This window comes from Argentina silus, assembly GCF_951799395.1.
Source record: "Argentina silus genome assembly, chromosome: 5".
NCBI lineage: Eukaryota > Metazoa > Chordata > Actinopteri > Argentiniformes > Argentinidae > Argentina > Argentina silus.
Window position 1 is genome coordinate 6,340,440 of NC_139659.1, and position 21,280 is coordinate 6,361,719.

The 21,280-nt window shown below is 42.2% G+C and overlaps 1 protein-coding gene across 1 annotated transcript in view; it reads right to left on the reverse strand.

Moving 5' to 3' along the window:
* Positions 1–7,547: 7,547 nt before the first annotated feature.
* The window catches only part of galt (galactose-1-phosphate uridylyltransferase), a 49,012-nt gene continuing 35,279 nt past the window's right edge, over positions 7,548–21,280 (reverse strand). Inside the window, exons 10-11 of the mRNA XM_083670053.1 lie at positions 12,275–12,429; positions 7,548–8,040 (exon numbers count right to left, since the gene is read on the reverse strand). Of these exons, the coding sequence (XP_083526179.1) occupies positions 7,945–8,040; positions 12,275–12,429 (251 nt within the window). The 3' untranslated portion in view covers positions 7,548–7,944. The remainder of the gene's footprint in view (positions 8,041–12,274; positions 12,430–21,280) is intronic.

The window sequence follows — 21,280 nt, forward strand, 5'->3', positions numbered from 1 at the left end:
CCAGACCTCTAAAGGTTAGGGGAACCTGCAATCAACCTAATTTAGATGGCATTACTGAAGTTTCATGAATCATGACCATTCATTTGTTAACACCATGCACTTGTTGACAGAGCTGCAATTAGCTAATTAGGTTTGCGTGTTGATGTAAAGTCAATTAGAATCCTCAGGCTTTCTACAAACATATATTTGCATAACAATCAGAATGATTGTCCATGCTGAAAGAATTGAAGCTGGTATAAGTAATGTTTGTTGTTTACTGCGACAACAAAACAACTATTATTTTAATTGATATAATACAGTTTACAAACACACAGCAGGCTCACCCTTTTACTTCCTGAAAACAGTGTGTAATTCAGATTCATTTTTGGTCGTAAACCCCATGCAAGTAACTGTTTAATATACCACAGTCATAGTAATGAAGGGGAAGGAAATAATCACATGGTACTGTAACATGCTTCTGTATGTTTTATTGCAATGTTTCAACCCAATAGTCTTTGTTATGTCATATTTGGCATCCCATAGCTTAGATAACAGGTCAGTTTTTATTTAGAAAGTTTTTATTGGAAAATGACTGTGTTGTCTGGACTTTGTGACATTGGCATGGGCATGAATCATCTCAATATTGTACACAGCTCTATTGATACACAACACATTCAGTGCACTCATGAACTAGTTGCACTGCAGTTCATCCCTATAATTTGTTTCTGTCATATTGCACTTGAATTATTGATCATACATTCAGCCTGAAATATTCAGAAACGACACACATTCAGTGCACTCCGATTATTTCTCTGGAATGAAAAATGCCCTCTCTGTGTGCTTTACAACACTCAATTGATGATTATATTATTAAAAGAATGATAAAGTACAGTACCTTGACAAAGTGAATAACCAACACAGCAGTCATCAATATGTATAACAATGCAAGCGCAGCCCTCGAGGACCTGCATTTATGCAGCAGTGCTGCATCACATTTGGAAAGTGTGTTACAAGCTACTTGGATGTCAGTAATTAGTATGGGGCATAGAGGCTGTGGTACCCGGGAGACTATTTAGCAAACATCCACAGGAAAAGTGCCACCCTAGGCGGTAATCCATACACTTGTATACAATATTTGGAGACGAGGTAGCACAGACCCTATAGTGCTTAGTCAGTGTATTCACAATGACCAGACACTTTGTCCATATCTAATCAATGCTAATCTACTGGGAGGGAAGACCCACATAAATTGGGGAAAAGAGAGAGAGAGAGAGAGAGAGAGAGAGAGAGAGAATTTATAATTTATAATACATAATTCAGTACATACATAATTGTTCATTTATGCATCATCACTGTGGATTTACTAACCCTTACCCCAACTGTTCTTTCGACTTATGGTGTGAGGCCATTTGGGGTTGTTGACATCAGCCCATCATGGGATATTAAAACATTCACACGACACTAACACTAACTCAGATGACGCTAGATGACAGCTGTCTGGTTTAACGAACTCTCAGCGCTTGTTAAAGCCTGCATGACCCAATAAAGAGGGGAGTGCTTCACATTCAATGACAGTCCTATTTTTTTCAGGAGTGCGTTCTAAACGAGCCCATTCTGCTTTAATGGCCGCCCTCTCTTTTGCCTTAAACAAACCCAGTTAGTGAGGAGACCTAGACAGACTAGAGAGCAGCCAACAGATGGGAGAACTGGCAGTGTGTGACGGCGTGGAAACATAACAGAAGAGGAGTTAGATGCACACAGCATGTCCCCAGCCTAATCAAATAATCATCTCACCCCACAATGTCGATAGAGTCAAAACCAGAGAAACAGAACAATAATGTGCAATACCATTACGGTAAACAACATTGTCCCTCAAGAAATGTGAATACAGATAGAAATACATTTGCAGGGGAGGGGTGGGGAGATTGGAGGAAGGTTTGTGTAAATATATGTGTATGTGTAAAAAATTAGATTTTTGAATACATGGAGCATGAAATGGTTTTTCACAATCTGATCACTCCCCCCTGTTGTCTTGAAGGGTATGTTTGGCTGAGTGATGGATTTGGCTGCATTTACGGCTGTGTGTGTGTGTGTGTGCGTGCGTGCGTGCGTGCAAGTGCATGTGATTTTGCATGTGTGTGTCTGTGTGTGTGTGTGTGTGTGTGTGTGTGTGTGTGCCTGTGTGTGTGTGTGTGTGTGTGTGTGTGTGTGTGTGTGTGTGTGTGTGTGTGTGTGTGTGTGTGTGTGTGTGTGTGTGTGTGGCAAGTATTCCATTTGCTGGGTCATTTACCACAGGTGTGGCCAGGTGGAGTGTGTGTCTGACTTGGCACACTGTATGGTTCCTCCCCCTGACTGGTACTGCAGCACCGGGCTGCAGGTGCCTCTGTCAAAGACAAGCCAAGGACAGTCGTTAGCACTTCCAAAGGGCAAACTACTGAAACTGAAAAACTAGAAACCTTCACACGAAAACAAGTAACCTTCACAGGGCAACACACAAAGCAACGAAGCAAGCACTATTTGACGCCCCCAAAATTAAATGCATTTCTCAAGGTTGTCCACAGATGTTTCTCGACCTATCTCTCTAATAAGTGCCAGAGATGTTTCTCTTGTACTGTAAATCATCCATCCAATCATTGTTGTTTTGCCTGGATTTGTGCTTTGTGATAAAGAACTAGGACCCCAGTGTGAACTGAAGATTCCATCTCTATTTCACAACAATGAACAAGTCTCCTGTTTCTCTGCTGATGGTCAGGGGGTTTGGATATCTGCCCTTTGCCTCTCTAGAATCTTGGAATGTCTGCTAGGTTGGTTGCCAACATTCTATCAGATGTTTGACAGATGTTCTCAGAGCAGCTGATACCGGGGTATCGTGTGTGTTTGTGTGTCTGTGTGTTTGTCTGTATGTGTGTGTGTGTGTGTGTGTGTGTGTGTGTGTGTGTGTGTGTGTGTGTGCCTTGATATACTGGATATATTGTTTAGGCTACTTGACAAATCACACTATAATCCAAATGTGAGAAAGACCAGTGTACTGTACACATCATGTACACTAGACTACTGTATGCAAGAGAGCCCTAACAGCACATGCAACAGCACCAAGTCCACCTTGTACGCCCTCTATCGAATCAATGAAAACATCCCAGTAAAATGACAAACTCATTAGTGATTTCAATCCCCAACTCTTAGGGAGATTTCCAGAGCTTTCCAAGCAATAAAGCAATGACATACCTCATTTGCACTTTTTTCGCAGGTAAAATCTCATTTCAAAACTTCTAATGCAACACATTGGAAATCACTTACTGGGGAATGTCATGATGCGTGACAATGGTATTATAATATGTACTGTTTAAATTATCTATTTCAAACAAAGTCATCGATCCTTCATTGTCTCAGCAAGCACCGGCATAGCTTAGCACGGCGTCACTCCGCTGAGAGAACACCAATCGATCAAGAGACAACTTTTTAATAAACACATATCTCTTTATGGATCTCTGACAGCGCCGTCAGTAATTGTATTCCTGACCCATAAATTGTGCTAGGGGGAATGAATATGCAGTCAGTGCAACGAGGCTGTCAGTGTCAGCAACTGACTGGGGGAGCGTAGAGGACAGATAGAGTTCAGTACTGAAGCCCCCCTCTGGCAGACATCTCCAACAGTGACAAGGCTGTTATTGAGATCCTAGTCATCGATCAGTATCAATACTAACCTCCGAGAGAGACGCCATCCATAATACGTGTGGTTTTTAATGAGAAAGCTGCTCTGACTCAATATCACCGAAGTGAGGGATGGATGGAGATATAGTCAGAGGAAGACAAGCTATCTGCCAAGACCGGCTCTCATATTGAGAAGGTTCCGCCCGCCCGAAGGACATTCCAAGGATTCTTTACGGTGTAAAATAGATTAATCGCTCCTATATGATCATGATAAGGTATACTTCTGCTTTCTCACATTAACTTGTCACTAATCCATAACATAGTGAACTTTTCTTGGTCACAGGACATGTACTGTTGGCAAGCAATTAAAAGTTATCGAGGAAATGTGAATACTTAGTACTTACACTGTACACTACCTGTTTCTTAGTACTTGCACTGTACACTACCTGTCCAATAAGACCTTGTTTCTATCTATCCAACCCTATAACATCTACACGTGTCTAGGGGGTAGGAGCTTGGGGTTGTTTTTGGATGGGGGCCCTGAGTCCCTTATCAGCCCCTTTCCCCTTTAGACACATCTGAGGGGACTGGAAGTGTCTATGGAGGGCTCGAGGATAACTTTTTTTTTTAACACAAGGTATGTGATCATACCAAACGTTCAACGTATATACGTATGTACAGAGTTCTGCAGTTTGCAATTGGCCATAAAGTGAGCAACAAAATGTCACTGGGCCACTTGCAACATACGTGTGTTACCATAACTTCCTTGGTTTATTACCAGGGCAGTGTTGTCTGGATAGATTAGGACTAAACCCACTTGCAATGAAAATATGTCAGGAGTAATTGGATGCACCTGTGCAGCAATGTTGAAGGTTTAATCTCACTTGCAACATACCACTTTCAGGGATATGTTCCTATAACTTTTGCAACAACTTAGACCTACAGTACGAATTCAAGGTTTACAAGTGTGCAGATACAGTCTAGAGGAGTACATGTTTTGCCCAATAATGCACATGCTGTATTTCTAGACTACATCAATATGATATTAAATATTTCCACATCTGTGCCAATGTTGGGCAACATGCTTCGTTATTTTAGGCTATGTGATATTTTCATTTGTAGTGACTATTATTCAATGTGTAGCTGAATAAATAATGGCATTGTTTTGCATGCAATAAATGTACAGTAGGTTGAAAAATGCTGTATAGTCATAAAGTCATAGTCGTAAATACTGATCTTCTGGCCGTCGCGTCTGATGGATGAAGCCCGTGCTGCCTTTCGGAGGACGTCCACTTTCTCCTGGAAGTAATGAAACTTGACGACGAGGGTCTGGGAGGACGAGCCCTTATCCTTGTTGCAAGTGGGATAAAATGTTACCAGGGCAGTGGGTTATACTCAGGCCATTACCGAAACTTCTATTCTGAGGAAATTACCACAATTAAGCCGCTAACATGCTTGTAACATTGCAAGTTTAATTGAAATTTGCAGAAATACAGACATCACCACTCGTTCAAGGACATAAGTAAAGTATTGAGATGTCCTGCAAGTGTCTTTGCACATTGTGTGTACCGCTTATGCTGATTATCATTATTATTGTTGGTTTTTTTTTGCATTGTAGCCATTAACATTTTTACACTGGTGAATTAACTGTTTTTGGTCATTCAGAATCAACCCTTGGCATTGCAGTTTCATTTACAAGACCTTACAGAGACTGAACAGATGGGTATTAGAGACATATTGGTCTCTCTTTCTCTCTCTCTCACACACACACAACCACACACATACGCACACACACACACACATAGACACGCACACACACACACACACTCACACACACACACACACACACACGCCTGATGGAATAGAACAGTCTTAGATCTGACTGAGCCAGTAAGAGGTGGAGCACCTGGCGATGGAAAAAGGGCCTTCTGTCGTGCTTGCAGTAATTAGCCTGACTCACATTGCCTGATTTCCACATAGTGAAGAGTGGTTATCTGTCTTAATGAATGTGTCTGACAGGTGAAACTGAAGCAGTCACACAAGCCACTAAACACACTCTCCTCATTAAGTGGCTTGTCTTCAGGCAAATTGCAATAAATTAATTTTTGAAACACTCATTTGAATTTCTGATCTCCAGGATGCCAAGTATCAGTTACGACTATAAGCATGGGTCCTAACTCAAAGGGTATCTATAATTACTGCTTTATTAATTAACAATGTGTAAGATAGCTAATATAATTCTATTATCAATTATTTCATCTTTCATTAAGCATACAGACTTCATGGTATGACAGACAAAAGCAAAGGCAATTGCCTTGTTTTTGAAATGCAAATATTAAGAAAAGACAGTAAGTGTCTTGTAACATGTAGATACACCAGAGCACTGTTACGAACCAGCCTACTTCAAAAACAGAAACACTTCAACAATCTTCTTTGTCTACGGAACATGCAGGCTAACTAGGCTTTTCGAACTCTGACTGCGTATAATGCAGTTTAACATAGATAGTGAAATAAGTACAGTAGGCTGGTGGAGGGAGAAATCGAAGAGTGTATGTAATGGATGGAGCTGAATGAGGAATGAATCAAAAACATATCAAACACATGTTCCAAACCAACTGCTTGGCCAAGATGGTTTGAAACCACTGTCCTGTAATCAGTAAACTTGCCTAAGACCCTGAATACATGTATTAGCTCCCAAAGCTAATGCCTTTAAGTTAGCGGGCTAAAACTAATGCCTTTAAGTTAGCGGGCTAAAGCTAATGTCTTTAAGTTAGCGGGCTAAAGCTAATGTCTTTAAGTTAGCGGGCTAAAGCTAATGTCTTTAAGTTAGCGGGCTAAAGCTAATGTCTTTAAGTTAGCGGGCTAAAGCTAATGTCTTTCACGCAGGAGACCCATGTCCTACCCCGGTCAGTCACATCTGTTCTCCCTTTGAGAATCGAACCTCTCTCACCTGTATCTGCGTCATGGACCCTCTTTGTCAACCAGCTCCAGTGTTGAGCATTCGTCCAGTTTTAATTCAAAGTTGAGGTGGACACAGTTCAATCTCCCACCACTTGGTACAGTAGATTTTATTTATTTAAATGTGGTCTTCTGTAAGTGCATTTCATGCAATTCTACATAGTTTTAAGCAACATTTTTAATCAGCATTTATCTTGCAACCGGAACAGAACACTGGGGAAACCCCTGTTATCCTGGGGCACATTTGCCATGTATCAAAGATGCATAGAGCAGAGATTCAGTGTCACATAGAATCAGCTCGCATGGTATGCGTTTCCCACCAGTGTCAATCAAGTCCCTGAAAGCGTTTATTGCAGGAACGTGGACGGTTGAGCCTTTTGGTCCTGGCTACTGATCCAGTTTTCCCCAAATCAAGGGAGTATAGGGAGAGACGTTCTCAGGATGGATATGGTATGGCTGGGACGACAAAGACGCATTATTAATTTTATTTGGAAAATCATGGTCTGTCATTTAAAAACTATTAATGGGAATTGTTCACGGAAATATTTATACAAGCCCTGTTCATCATCCATAAAGCCCTACTACAACCCTTGATAGGGGAGGCGTATGCAAGCAAAATAGGATAGTTGGCTATGATGGAAAAAATATATTGAAAAACCTGCAAAACGGTGAAGGTAAACCTAAAACAACAAGGAAGGAGGAAGTTCTACCAGTGAAAGACCTTTTCTGAATTTTCAACAGCTATATTGAATTTGTATAACTTAGAAATGTGAATAGTTTTGGCGATGGCCCTGTCATCCTGCGAATGGTATCCCAGGGTAATCGCCGGGAGGACAGATGACTCTGAAAGCTGTACTCTCGTCTGGGGTTGGGTTCTGTTATCAGTATGCATTGAAAAGATAAAATTGTACTAACCCTCACTTGGCCTCTCATATCATCAAAATGTAAAAAATTTATTTTTGTGATTCATTTTTTATTGGTATTTTCAACACAATTAGTTTTTAATATCAAACACTGAATTCTTTGTAGAAAACCTATTAGCCTGAAACTTTCAGACAGAAAAAAAACATGTTTATTTCAGCTGAATGGCACAGCTACAATATCCTGCCAAAGATTACAAGGCATATTTTCACTCTTTTCAAATGTCTCCCCACAAGGAGGTGTGAACTGATTGTATTTACATCAAACTGTTTACATAGGGACTTTGTGTTAAACAAGAATAGAAGAAATGTGTTTGGTATTTCAATATCCAACACTAATGTATTACAAATGAAAAACAAATAATCATTCTGTGATCTGTTTCATATCATATGGCATTGCTGGATGATTTCAAGGGTTCTTTGGACAAAGCAATACTCAGTCTGCTCTCCCTTGTGCACTCTTTGCTGCCTCTCCATCTGTCTCTCCAGCCTTGTAGTGCTCTTCCGGAAGGTTCCTTAGTCGCTCCGCAGCCTGACAATGGTAGGGGAGACCAGGATCAATTGTAACACCCTACTTTTCTCTATTCAGAAACAGGTTAGAGAGATGAAACTCACTCAGTACATGCAGAGTTAGGTTTTCTCCCTGAATGAACAAATTCAAAATCTGCAGGTTTTATTGGGAAAATTCGTTTTTGAGGGGTAAATGTAACTTTTTTGATCCACAGTATTTCTCTTCAGCTGTGTTAAGGCTTAATGCCTATGAATCCTAACTAGTATCATTATGATTATTGTTCTGTTGGTTACAAATTGACAATGACTGGCATGTGCCAGAATTGTTACCAGCTAGCTAGCACATGTTTGCCATGGCTGCTAAGGTTGGGGCCAAATTTAAAACAGTGCTGGCCAAGTCCTGGGCACACAAGGACTGCACAGATGGGAGTGACAGCTACATTTGCCATCATTGTGAATCACACTAATCAGTCTGTGGCTGGGAATCAGGTTATTTTAAACTAAAGGGTGTAGCATATAAGTGTCCAAACAAAAAAGGGCTTGCAATTTGACCAATTACCGCACTGTTATTGCATTATCCAGTCCAATCAAACCATGATCAGCAAACTTTTTGTGTCCCCTGTCAGCGTGTTCGTGTGAAGCTGATCATGGACAACTGACAGGCAGAGCAAGGGACACAAATCTAATTTGTCTACAAAAATATCCGCTAAAGACGTGCAAAACTATTTCCTAGTGTTTTGTCACGCCAGAGGTTGCTGTTCTGGTGACTCTGGTGCCCTCCTCTGGTGGTCCTCTGCCAGTGCTGTCCAATCACCAGTATTACGATCACCTGTGTGTCCTGTCCTGTGTTTGCTAAATATAGTGTGTTCCCCTATGTCCTTGTCGGAGATTATCTCTGTCCGTACGTGAGTTATCCTGTCTGCCAGTCTGTGTCTGTGTAACCTAGTTGTTTACCCCGTTGCCCTACACCTGTTTTACGTCCGTTATTATTATTTCTTAGCTCAACCTTTATTCCACTTAGTAAGTGTGTACCTCTGTCGATGGAGCCTGGATTTCTCCACCTTTATTTGACCCTTTATTATAGTATATGTTTTATGTGCCTTGCGCCAACCCTCCAATTAAAGAGATTCTTTATTTTGTACTACATCTACTGTCTGAGTATTACTAGTATTCATCCGCTTGGGTTCACCTCACCACCAATCCTAACAGTGTTTTACACGACAGTGGAGCGAGTTGTTCAGTATTCCATGCAATGTAGTGCTGGAACACATCAGAAAGTCATCAATCTTATTAGAACTGAGCACATATGACATGTTATTGCTTTAAGTGAAATGAGTATTATCAAAACATTTTAAAACAACTTCAATGGAGCATTCGCGTGTGTCTATTTTGTCTTCCGCATTTTGTTTGAAGTTCTGTGGGTTTATTTGGTGTTATAAAGGTGTTACATCTGTCCCCGCCTACTGTTACAATTGCCCCCGCTCATGGGAGCAAATGTTACATCAGACCTTTTAAATTAATACTGTGATTGAGGCGTCGTCTTTAGAGACCTACGAATGATTAGACCTAGGAATGATTAGTAGACAGTATAAAAAAGATTACTGGTCTAGGTTGAGTGGTCTCTGAGTAATAGAGTTAATTGCAAAATGTTTTACAATTGGCCCTGGTCTCCCTTCCACACACAGAATAACATAATACAGGTGGGTGTTAACAGTGTTGACCACAGGTATATGTGCCATTACAACTTGTTATATAACATTTAGTAATGGCTTTGTGTAGTAATGCAGTTGAGCTGTATTTGCTATCAAAAATATCTCATTCCTCTATGAAACAGCCCATGACACCAGACTTCTAAAACTAGGGCAGTGCCCGTCCTGCTGCCTCCACACAGCCTCTACCGTCTAGGCTAATATCTCTCATTCGTCTCCCCTCTCTTTCTAATATTTCCAATGAATACACAAACAAAAATGTAATTAGGGTGAATGGCCCCCCTATCACCCAAATGAAATGCAACCCCTACCCCCTACCCAGTAAGCACTTGTGTAGATCTAAATCAACTTCGATGAGTAGACCATTTTCACCTTGCAGCATTTCCATATACTGTCGTGGGAACCAAATTCTGGCTAGTGGAATAGAGTGAGAGATGGTGGATCTGGAGCATAAATCCCTCAGAAAGTCATAACAAACAAACCTTATAAAATCTGAAAGTCATAACAAACAAACCTTATAAAATCTGAAAGTCATAACAAACATAACTTACAGCACAATACAATCATCAGGAGCTACACCATAACAACTACAACCGAACTACTCCGTCATGAAGTTTGAGCACGATAAAACTGCACCAGCAGTGTTACATGCAGTAGTGCTAGTAACAGTGTGTGTGTGTGTGTGTGTGTGTGTGTGTGTGTGTGTGCGTGTGCGTGTGCGTGTGTGCGCGTGTGCGTGTGCGTGTGCGTGTGTGTGTGTGTGCATGGACAACTGCAGAGGGACTTCTTAGCCCTGACTGCTGCTGCACTGTGACAGGGCCCGGATGGAACGGCCTAATTTGATCAAGCTATCAATCAATACCTCCAGGGTCGCCTCAACCCAAGCCTGAGAGAAGCTGGCTACAGACAGCCTCATTGGTAGGGCTGGTAGTGATGGAGAAGAGACCCGGGGGGGGGGGGGGGGGTTGGGGGATACAGAGGAGAGTAATGCAGGCAACCTTATTGGAAGGGCCGATAATGATGGAGAAGAGGACCGATAGAGGGATGGAGGGAGGGAGGGAGGGAGGGATGGGAGGGAGGGAGGGAGGGATGAAGGGAAGGAAAGGAGGGAGGGAGGGAGGGAGGGATGGGAGGGAGGGAGGGATGAAGGGAAGGAAAGGAGGGAGGGAGGGAGGGAGGGAGGGAGGGATGAAGGGAAGGAAAGGAGGGAGATGCCAGCTCCATTTCCATTCCCCTCTCCTCAGCGCAGGGGCAGTCAGGTCAGAGCTCCAATCAGCGCTGGCTGACAGAGAATCCAGGCTAAGCGGGAACAGCACTGCCTATGTTTAATGATCAGACAGGACGACACTGCAGAACGGGAGGGGGGAGAGTTGGAGAGTTACAGAGTTACAGAGTTGAGACAGCCTATCTTTCCTCAATCCTCAGTTCACTTTGGATTGGCGGCTGCAAAGGACTTGGGAGGAGAATATAGCTAAATACCTCATCTATTTATGTGTTAGATTGACATGTTTATGATTATGCATTGACGTTGTTTGTGACAAGGCATACATTTTTTAATTTGCCAAATTGATAAAGTCAATACCCTAAAGATCTGACAGTGTGACCATGTACACTCATCGAGAGCACTTTATTACAAACACTACGCTAACACTGGGTAGGGCCTCCCTTTGCTCTCAAAACAGCCTCAATTCTTTGTGGCATTGATTCCACAAGATGTTGGAAACATTCTTTTGAGATTCTGGTCCATGATGACATGATTGCATCATGCAATTCCTGCAGATTTTTCAGGTGCACTTTCAAGCTGATGAGAAGGTGACCTTCATGAGAAGGTGTACAGGTGTTCCTAATAAAGTGACATCATAACACATATGCACACACATAATCATCCATTGCAGACTCATCCTCCACTGTAATTATCTGTACTGTCAACCTGTCATTGCCATTGTATATTGCCATTCCATTGCGTACATTGCTTCACCGCTGTTTATACTGCTTACACTGTTTATATTGTTTATACTGTTTATACTGTTATATTTTTTAGTACTTCTATTTTATTTTATTTTATTCTATTTTAAAACTTATTGTTGCACTACTCTGTGGCACTGTCACTTTTGCATTTCACTGTAAACTTATTGTTACACTACTCTGTGGCACTGTCACTTTTGCATTTCACTGTATACTTGTATGCACGTGACAAATAAAGAATCTTGAATGTTGAATCTTGAATGTGGAGTGGAGTATATCGGCTAAAGTGTGTGAGGTGGACAGTGTAGGTGAATAGTGTGTAACATCGTGTGAGGGTGTGTTCCGAAGAGTGTAGTAGAGTGCAGTCTGTTGGGTGTAGTGTGTGGGCTGAAATGTGTGGAGAGTGTGTGGTGGTGTGTGATTAAAACTAATTAGCTGTGTGGGCTGAGTGTGGAGTGGATGAAGTGTGTGGGGTGAAGACTGAGAGTGTGCAACATCTGTGTGTGTGTGTGTATGTGTGTGTGTGTGTGTGTGTGTGTGTGTGTGTGTGTGTGTGTGTGTGTGTGTGTGTGTGTCTCTAACCTGCTCAGGAGTGAGGTCTCTCTGTTCCTGCGCCAGCATCTCGTAGCCCACCATGAACTTGCGTACGGAAGCGGAGCGCAGCAGAGGGGGGTAGTAGTGGGCATGGAGTTGCCAGTGGGACATGTCCTCCTGGAGGTGGGGGCCTGTGGGGGCACCTGGGAGGGAGGAGAGGGAGGAGGAGTTACTCACTGACTACAAATGGTTAAACTAACTCAGTGAGGCCTTGGTTTCAACAGGGAGCGAAGGTGTGAGTAACTGATTGTGGCAAAATCACTGACCAGATTACACATGGTTGAACTAACTCACTGACCAGATTACACATGGTTGAACTAACTCACTGACCAGATTACACATGGTTGAACTAACTCACTGACCAGATTACACATGGTTGAACTAACTCACTGACTGGACTACACATGGTTGAACTAACTCACTGACCAGATTACACATGGTTGAACTAACTCACTGACCAGATTACACATGGTTGAACTAACTCACTGACTGGACTACACATTGTTAAACTAAGTGACTGACCAGCAGTGACAAACAGTATCGCTTTAAGATCTTCTGTTCAGCGGGTGTTCAAGGTACTACAGTACCCTACAGCCCCTCTGGCTGTGGATGCAGAGACAGATCAAAGCAGCCTGGTATGAACTACACATCCCTACATCCCTTCAGTTCTCACCACCAGACCCAGGCTGTGTTCCAAAAATGCGCTCTTGTGCTCTATCTAGAGTACAGATATGCTCTATCTAGAGTACAGATATGCTCTAGATAGAGTGCAAGAACTCATTTTGGAACACACTTTGCTTCAATATCTACACTAGCATCACACCGTGCAGACAAAAAAATTAAAGCAACATCCAATTTTGGTTGATATTTGATTTAGTCAACAAGCATGCATTTCACTGTTAGTAAAGCAAGCCTTGAAAACCTGTTGCTGATTTGTGTTTGAACTCTTAAGTTAAAATGTGACGAAAACTCAACGTGCGTTGATGATTTTAGAAAATTGAACCAACTATTCTCATTGACGCAATGTTGATAAAATAAATGATACAATGTAGTTTTAGCTTATTTTATCAATGTTGCGTCAATGAGGATATTTGGTTAAATTTGCTGTGGGCTGAATGGCTAATGCATTGCTTCATTGGTTATGTGGTATGCCACAGTAGTGTGGATATTGGAATGCAGCCCCAGTCTACACTCAATCTTAATTAAGACTAGCAGGACGCTCAGCATCGAACCCCGGCACCTCTTGGAAATGTTTCACGGTGCATATTAAGTTATAAAGTGGCTGTGAGAACCAGCGGTTTGGCCTGAGTCCCGGTCCCAAATCCCCCCCTCTTATCCCCATATAATGAATGAAAAGCGTATCATGCAAGTTAAGTCAGATTCATCCTGTCTGCTCTGCTCAAACAGCCCTTCATTTCCTCTGCTGCTGACATCCTGGGCCGTGCTCGCTAAACTCTTTACTCTCAAGATGTTTTGGGGTTTTTAAGGTCTGGGCCTCACGCTAAACTTTACTCTTAGATGTTTTGAGGTCTGGATCTCATGCTAAATTATGCTCAATTCTGCTAAATACAGTTTTGAGTCTTGAGTTTTGGGGTTTGGGCATGGAAACAGCCCCTATTCCACATGTGTAACGACAGAAACTGCTAAGCATCCATCTCGAAATGACAAAGCATCAAATGACTGTCAAAACATGTTAATACAATGCTATTATAAGTGCAATTACAGGTATACGACCAAATAAATGTTAAGTGTTAACCTAATCTCTGCTATCTTGTCTCCTCCGAGAAGCTCAATTTTCTCTAGTTTCTGATTCCCCATGTTGACGTTCCTGGTTCTCATTTAAACTCTCCCTTCATCAGAGTAACTACGGTTAGAACCAGAGGAGGGAGATCTCTGGACAAAGGCTACATCCCTCATACCAAAACAAATCATGTCCAGCCCATTTAACACGCAGAGCTGAATAATTCAATAATAATTCAAAACAAACTAAAACACCAGAGTTTACTATACTGCAAGAAGGTAATGACGTACGTAGAGGTGACTTCACGCTTCATACGATACCATCTCTCACTTATAGCCGATTCAGGGTGTCTGGAACCCTGCCTCAAGCGAACTCATTTGTCTTTCCAGTGGTAACAAGACCCCCTGCTCGTTAAGCCTCTGAAGCCACAGGCAAGACATCCCCTGTGATAATTAGCATGGGGGAAATTAACGAAGAATTCAGAGTTGACACCATTACTGACACAACTGAGAGATTAGTCTCCCCATACTTAACACCAAGTACGAAAACTTTAGCGGACTGGAAACATGCAAATGCAGTGAGATACACTCTCACTACAGTATTTAAATGCTAACTGTATTGCCAAATGGTCGAGTGCACTGGTATTGTTGACATGTTGCATCCTCTGCTGAGCTACAGTTACAATACTAGAACTGTTATGCTCCGACACAGTACTGTAAAAACTATTGCCGTGGAGCTGATGTAACTAACTTCACCGTCAGGGGGCATATTTCAGAGATATTTAATTTCAGTGGTGCTGTTTGTCATATTGACCCTACCGCAGCAAGGCAGTACGCATGTATCCTTTCTGCAATCAAAACTGTACAGTGGTTCAGTGTGTTTCAGACATTTGTTAAATACAACATCAAATATTTAAAAGTGTGCTTTTACACAGTTTAGACTTTGGGGAATTTATCATATTGTAGCGAACGGCGGGGAAGAGTAGCTTGCCCTAAGTGGGTATCGAACTCACTACCTTCCACTTACAAACTGGCTGCACTAGCGACAACACCAAGAGAGTTAACTCCCTTGGTGGAGATGCTAACAGGGTCATTACACTATCCCCTCCGTTCGGGAGAGCATGTGCTCACGCTTCACGATACCGTGTCCCTCACATGGACACGCCACTCTGAAGGCCTCACGGGCACCATCCCACTTCTGACACCAATGTAGTAAACAGCGGGGTAGAGTAGCTTGCCCTTAAGTTAGTATTGAACTCACTCAATAATGTTATTGATTTCGGTAACAAATCATTTTGCTCATGCTTAGAACAGTAGTAGCAGAGAGTCTTGGCTGCTAATTTTCCGTTTGAAACGTGTCCACTGCTCATCCTGTCTTCTTGGAGCACTAAATAAATAAATTAATAAAATACATCCAATGTTAGGATTAAATTATTCAATGCAACATGCATTTCATTACTTCCAAGGAAGGAGAAGAGCGAGGTTGTTATGTAAGAGCAGAGGCGAGGTGGGGGGAATAGCAGATTAGATGGTTCCTACGAGGTCCCTACAGTAGAAAGAGCTGCCATAGCCCAGGGCGGTGGAAATTAAACCTTGGTCAAAACACTGCAGTCTCATGTGAGTGGAGGATTTGGACTGTGAGGAGAATCTCCTTAGTTATATTTGAGAGACTCGTCAGTGGCACTGGTCTGACTTGCCTGTGACTCAGCTGACTCGCTGCTGAGTTGACAGGGACACTGCTTTGACTCGCCTATGATTCCCCCTGCGGATCAACTGTGACTCAACCATGACTCAGATTTGACTAGCTGCTACGTCAACATTGACACTGCTTTGACTCGCCTGTGACTCAGATCAAATTCCCCCCGCAAATTAGCTAATGTGGCTTAGATCTGACTAACTGCTGAGTCAACTACGAAACTACTGGGACTCCACTGTTGGCTGTGAGCTAGTGGTGTCTATATGAAAAGAGTCTAGAGTAATGTCACTAATGTAGATCACGACTAGGAAATACAGTACAATCAAGTAGAGAATCTTTATAAACCCCAAGGGTAAAGCAATTATCGCTCTGGGATAATAGACTAATTTTTGAGTCTGTTCTGCTCTACTTTTACCTACTCAATAATACTATGTTCTATTAGAATTCTGCTCTGTAGGAGTAGTGACATCACACTTGTGACATTGCGTTAACCAGCTAATTGGCCCTCAGAACTGCCTCTCATCATCAAGTCTCTGTTCCTTCCTAACATACAAAAAATACAAACAAATATTTTTCAAGTGCTAACGAGCTCCATTATGAGATTGGACTTCCACAATAATCCAATTATTAAAATGTGACTATAAGCCATTATTAAAATGTGACTTCCACACCACTTACAATACCCAAATGAGAAAGTCTCCACCACCCCATCCAATTATAAAATAGGGCGACTTGGTATTTTTGAAGTGGAAGAACACAGAAGAGATAAACTGTAACTTTGAACAGAGCGATATCTCCAGTGTGGGAGACAGTGTCTCAGAGACCGAGAGGAGAGCTGGCACATGTAGGGAGCAGAAAGCCAAAAGTCGAGGAAAAGGGGAAAAGAGAGTAACCTTTCCTGAACACAGCAAATGAAGAGCTCTAATCTGAGTTTATCTGATAGGGGGAGACTTGCTGGGTGTTCTCAGTTACTCACAGAGAAGAAGAGAGGAGCAGGAGGGAAAACAGTTTCTATTTTCAATATCCAGTCTTCCTAGAGGGCTGTCTGGCTCTGAGATGAGCTGAGTAGGGCACACAGCCCAGGTGTGTGTGTGTGTGTGTGTGTGTGTGTGTGTGTGTGTGTGTGTGTGTGTGTGTGTGTGTGTGTGTGTGTGTGTGTGTGTGTGTCTGTCTGTCTGTCTGTCTGAGAAAGAGTGAGAGACAGAGAGAGAGAGTGTCACTAGTATGTGACTATGTCTTTGGTTAGACACACATGCACACACACAGTCCCCTATAAGATATCACTCACATCAGATGAGGTGGCACAGTATCCAACAGCTAACAGTGGGGGGTGCCAGGCAGAGAGACATCCACAAGATACACAGCCAGAAGCTTCACATCACCTCCACTGCTGTATTCGCCCTGACAAACAACGCAGAAGTGAACAGCATGCAGCTCACATAGCCTCGCCAAAGAGGACCCACTCCCCCGAGCCACTGGTGCATAAGTGAAAACAAATCAGATAAATAAATTGCCTGATTCACTGAGTCCCTTCCAAGCTAGTGGCAGGGGCGAGTTCTTCTCCTTATTAGTGTTTCACTGGAGGTCAATTACCCATACATATTGGGAAAATAACTTCTGTTTTAACTTTCCCTGACGGCGGCGCCTTTGTAAACAGAAGGCCCTAATGAAAATAATTCATGCCCGGCTCTGATCCAGGCTCTGCCACTGCTGAGTCTCTCTGATCCAACCTGGGAGGAGGGAGGAGGATCACAGGAACACTACTAGGCAAACACTGAACAGAACGAGAAGAGTAGAGGCAATTGCTTTGACTAAGAGAAGAGAAAAGAGAGAGAGAGAGAGAAAGAGAGAGAGAGAGAGAGAGAGAAAGATACTGGCCTAGACTGAGACAAGCCACAGAATAGAGTAATACTAGCCTTGACAGAGAAAGAGCCAGAGTATGAATAGTGGCACTAGGCAGAGGTAGGAGGCACATGTTTCCTTCTAGCTACTATTTATTACTAGACCTTTTCTGGCTGTTACACATAAATAGTCAAAAAGTCATTGGGCCTCATTTATCAACATCTTAAAGTTGGACTGAAATGGAAATCACTAAATGGCTCTCATAGTAAGGCCCTAACTAATTTTTCATTGTGATTCTTGACATTTAAGGGTAGGTTTCATATCTATGTTGTCTCCGAAATAATGATACTTGAGGTTGATTTGAATTACATTTTATAGCATAGAACAACAACAGCTACACATTCTCCAATCATGATAAAGGACTGTTTGTATTGTATTTATTGTTTATTTTGTTTAGTATTGTTCTTGTTGTGAAGCACTTTGCAACATTTGTATATGTAAAAAGTGCTATACAAATACATTTGATTGTTTTGTATTGGGTAAACGAAGGCCAAGTTTGACGCGTTCGTCCACCAGGCCCTCAGAGTATATTGTGTCTGGGAAGGAGATGAATATCCCCCTAACCCACATATCCCGCTCTCCTGCTCCCTCCTCAGTAGGCATATTACATGGAACACTTGGCACTTGGTCATCCCAATCATCCACATCCCCCTAACCTACACCTTCCTCTTCTGCACTCTATTCTGGCACACCCTAAACTAACCGGGAGCCTCTCCTAATGGCTCTTGGGAGAGATCACACAGGGGAAGGATTTACTTGGTCACCCCATGCCCCTTTATATGGGCCATGCAAGCGCATGTCTGATGTGCCTGTCTCCGCACAGGGCTAAAACTACTGTAGACAGACTGTACTCCCATCGAGATTGACACATAATTATCCCGTTGAGCCAAGGCCAGAGCTCTGGACTGACAGGCTCAAGCTCCACAGTGTGTGTTGTGATTTGCCATAACAAGTTATTTTGGTTACACCAAAAAAAAAAAAAAAAAGAATCATCTCGACTTGGTGTGTGTGTGTGTGTGTGTGTGTGTGTGTGTGTGTGTGTGTGTGTGTGTGTGTGTGTGTGTGTGTGTGTGTGTGTGTGTGTGGGTTTGGGGTCCAAGGCAGCAAATCACATGACTGTCAGATATATAGCATGTCTCTAGATCATCTGAATCTGATGTGTGGACAATGAGGAACAAATCAACTGGGTAGCTATTTTTATTGCAATTTTTTCTTAGCATGTTTCAAGTACTGTTTGGGTTGCATTGCAGCAAATCATAGATTTAGCTAGAAAACACACTTAAAGGGACACCTAATTGAAAAAATAATTGTCTATTATTAAAATATATTTCTCATCCCAAGTATAAGTCTGGTACCAAGGATAATTACTTTTTGCCTCAGCTTCATAGATGTCCTAATGACAAGCTCATATTTACTTCCTGTAAAAGTGAGATGAACATGCATTTTGTGTCAATGGACTGATGAGAAAATAGATTTTTGAGTAAAGTATCCCTTTAACTTTTGCCATTTGTATGAATGTATAGCAGTGTGGAACATTGATTTATACATGTAATAATCAGGCTGCGCTGCATACTCTACCAGTCCACGACTGTATAACTCAGTATAATACAGTAGCTGTGGTGCGGTTCAGACTTATATATTGTATGCCTGGCTGCTTATTTAAACAGGCCTGACTAAGGCACATTAACACTGTCAACCACACTTTCAAACAGATAATTCATCTGCCTGGGATGAAATTGCCTGTAAAAACCAAACGACTGAGAGAATCAGACGAAAGAGTATGAGGACTCCCCAAAATAGAATAGTCACTCTCCTAGTCTTAGCTCCTGAACCAATGTCTCCTTTTTATGACACGTTTAAATTAGAGTGCTTTTTCTCGTCCTTGCTTCAGACAACGCGGCGGTGCAATTATGCTCACTCCATGATAAACACCCACTAGGTGTAATATATCTCACCTCAATGTGTTTGAAAAGTGTTTAAAAACAAGCTGCTGCTGGTATGACAGCCTGTGTATGTCTGCCGTCAAGTTGAAAATCCTTAAATGCAGCACCAGCAAAAATGTGTCTGATTTACCTCCCCAGGCTTTCAGCATCACAGTGTGTACAGTGTCTTCAAAATGATTGTCTCTCTTTTGATGAATGAACAGATAGACCCCAGAGTCGTATCATTCATCTTCAACACCACTGCTGCATAATTCCCATTCAAATGTCAATTTTCTGTATTAGCAAAGGGCTGTTGGCCACCAGCCTCATTGATTTTGGTTAGGATTATGGATCCTGTTGATCAATGGGACACTGGGCCTGCCGATAACACAGGAAGGCACTCTCTACTTGAAAAGTCAGGCCTGAAAACTGTCATCAGAACAGTTGGGAACAACTTGTTTTTCAAACCAAATCAGGGCCGCCGTGTTCAGCAGGGCACAATGTTGCTGGAACGTTCAGACCAAAAAAGATAATGTAAAACAGAAATGCTTCTCTGAATTACAATTAGAAGAACTTATTTATTTTTTTCCCCAAAGGAACTTCGTTAACATCTGACTACTCTGTTCTATTTATACTATTTTGATCTGCAGCGTTCCTGAACGCAATCCAGTATTACAGAGACTGAAAAGCCTAGAAGAATTAATTACTGCACAGTACAAGGGCTCCAGTACAAGACAGTCAGTACAAAGTACACACAGTGTACTGTATGACAGTGCTGAGTTTCCATCGTTTTCTCTACGTCACTGGACTGCCAAAACATGACCCAACCCAACATCTGCACAGTACAGGCACAGTATAACCCAGCTGAACACTTTAAGCAACGTAACAGTGCATTTGGATGTGCAGATACAGTACACCTGTCTGAACATGACCTGGGTTGAAATAATTATTGTTTCTTGTAACAATAATTACTTGAAGTGTTTGATTAAACCTATTTGGAGTGCCCAGATGGGCAGGACTGGCACTTTGCAAACTATTCCATTGGTTCCATTGTGCCAGGTAAGCTCAATCAAGCACTGCTAAAATACATTTTAAATAATGTAAACAAGCACTGTTTACTGTTGTGCTTTTTCAATACAATACTGCTATCTACTAAATTGTTAACATTCTTTGGAAAGTGAAAAAAAGAAAGAAAAGACATTGACCACAGCAGTAAACTAACAGAGTAGTTGGCCAGGCTGGGCGCTATATTTGGCTGCGAAGGAGAACAACAAACAAGTGTTGGCGTGAGGATGCAGTGTGGGTGAGAGAGATGCACTGAATAGCCATTAGGTTGATCCATATGGGTAAACAATGCATGTTACCACAGTTAAACTGGCTTTTTCCACCTGACAAGTTGCAGAGCCAGCGAAGCGTAGGCCGCCGGTCTTTCGGAGGCAGAGACATAAACTGAGATTCAAAGATGAGTCTCTTTCTTCTCCGGCCTCTACCTCCCTCAGGGGGTCATACTGGGTCATCTCTGTCTATGTCCCGGCCATTTCTTCAGCCAAATGTTAAGCGAAATGAAATGTTGGCAGGTCTATCGAACCATGTGTTATGTATTCAACTCTGTATTGAAGGATGTATTATGTATTCAACCCTGACCTCTCCATCCCTCAGTTTGTCCATTCCAGTGTACTGTACTTTGTCTTTGTAGGGTATCATTCTAGTCCCTTAGCATCACATCTCGTCTGA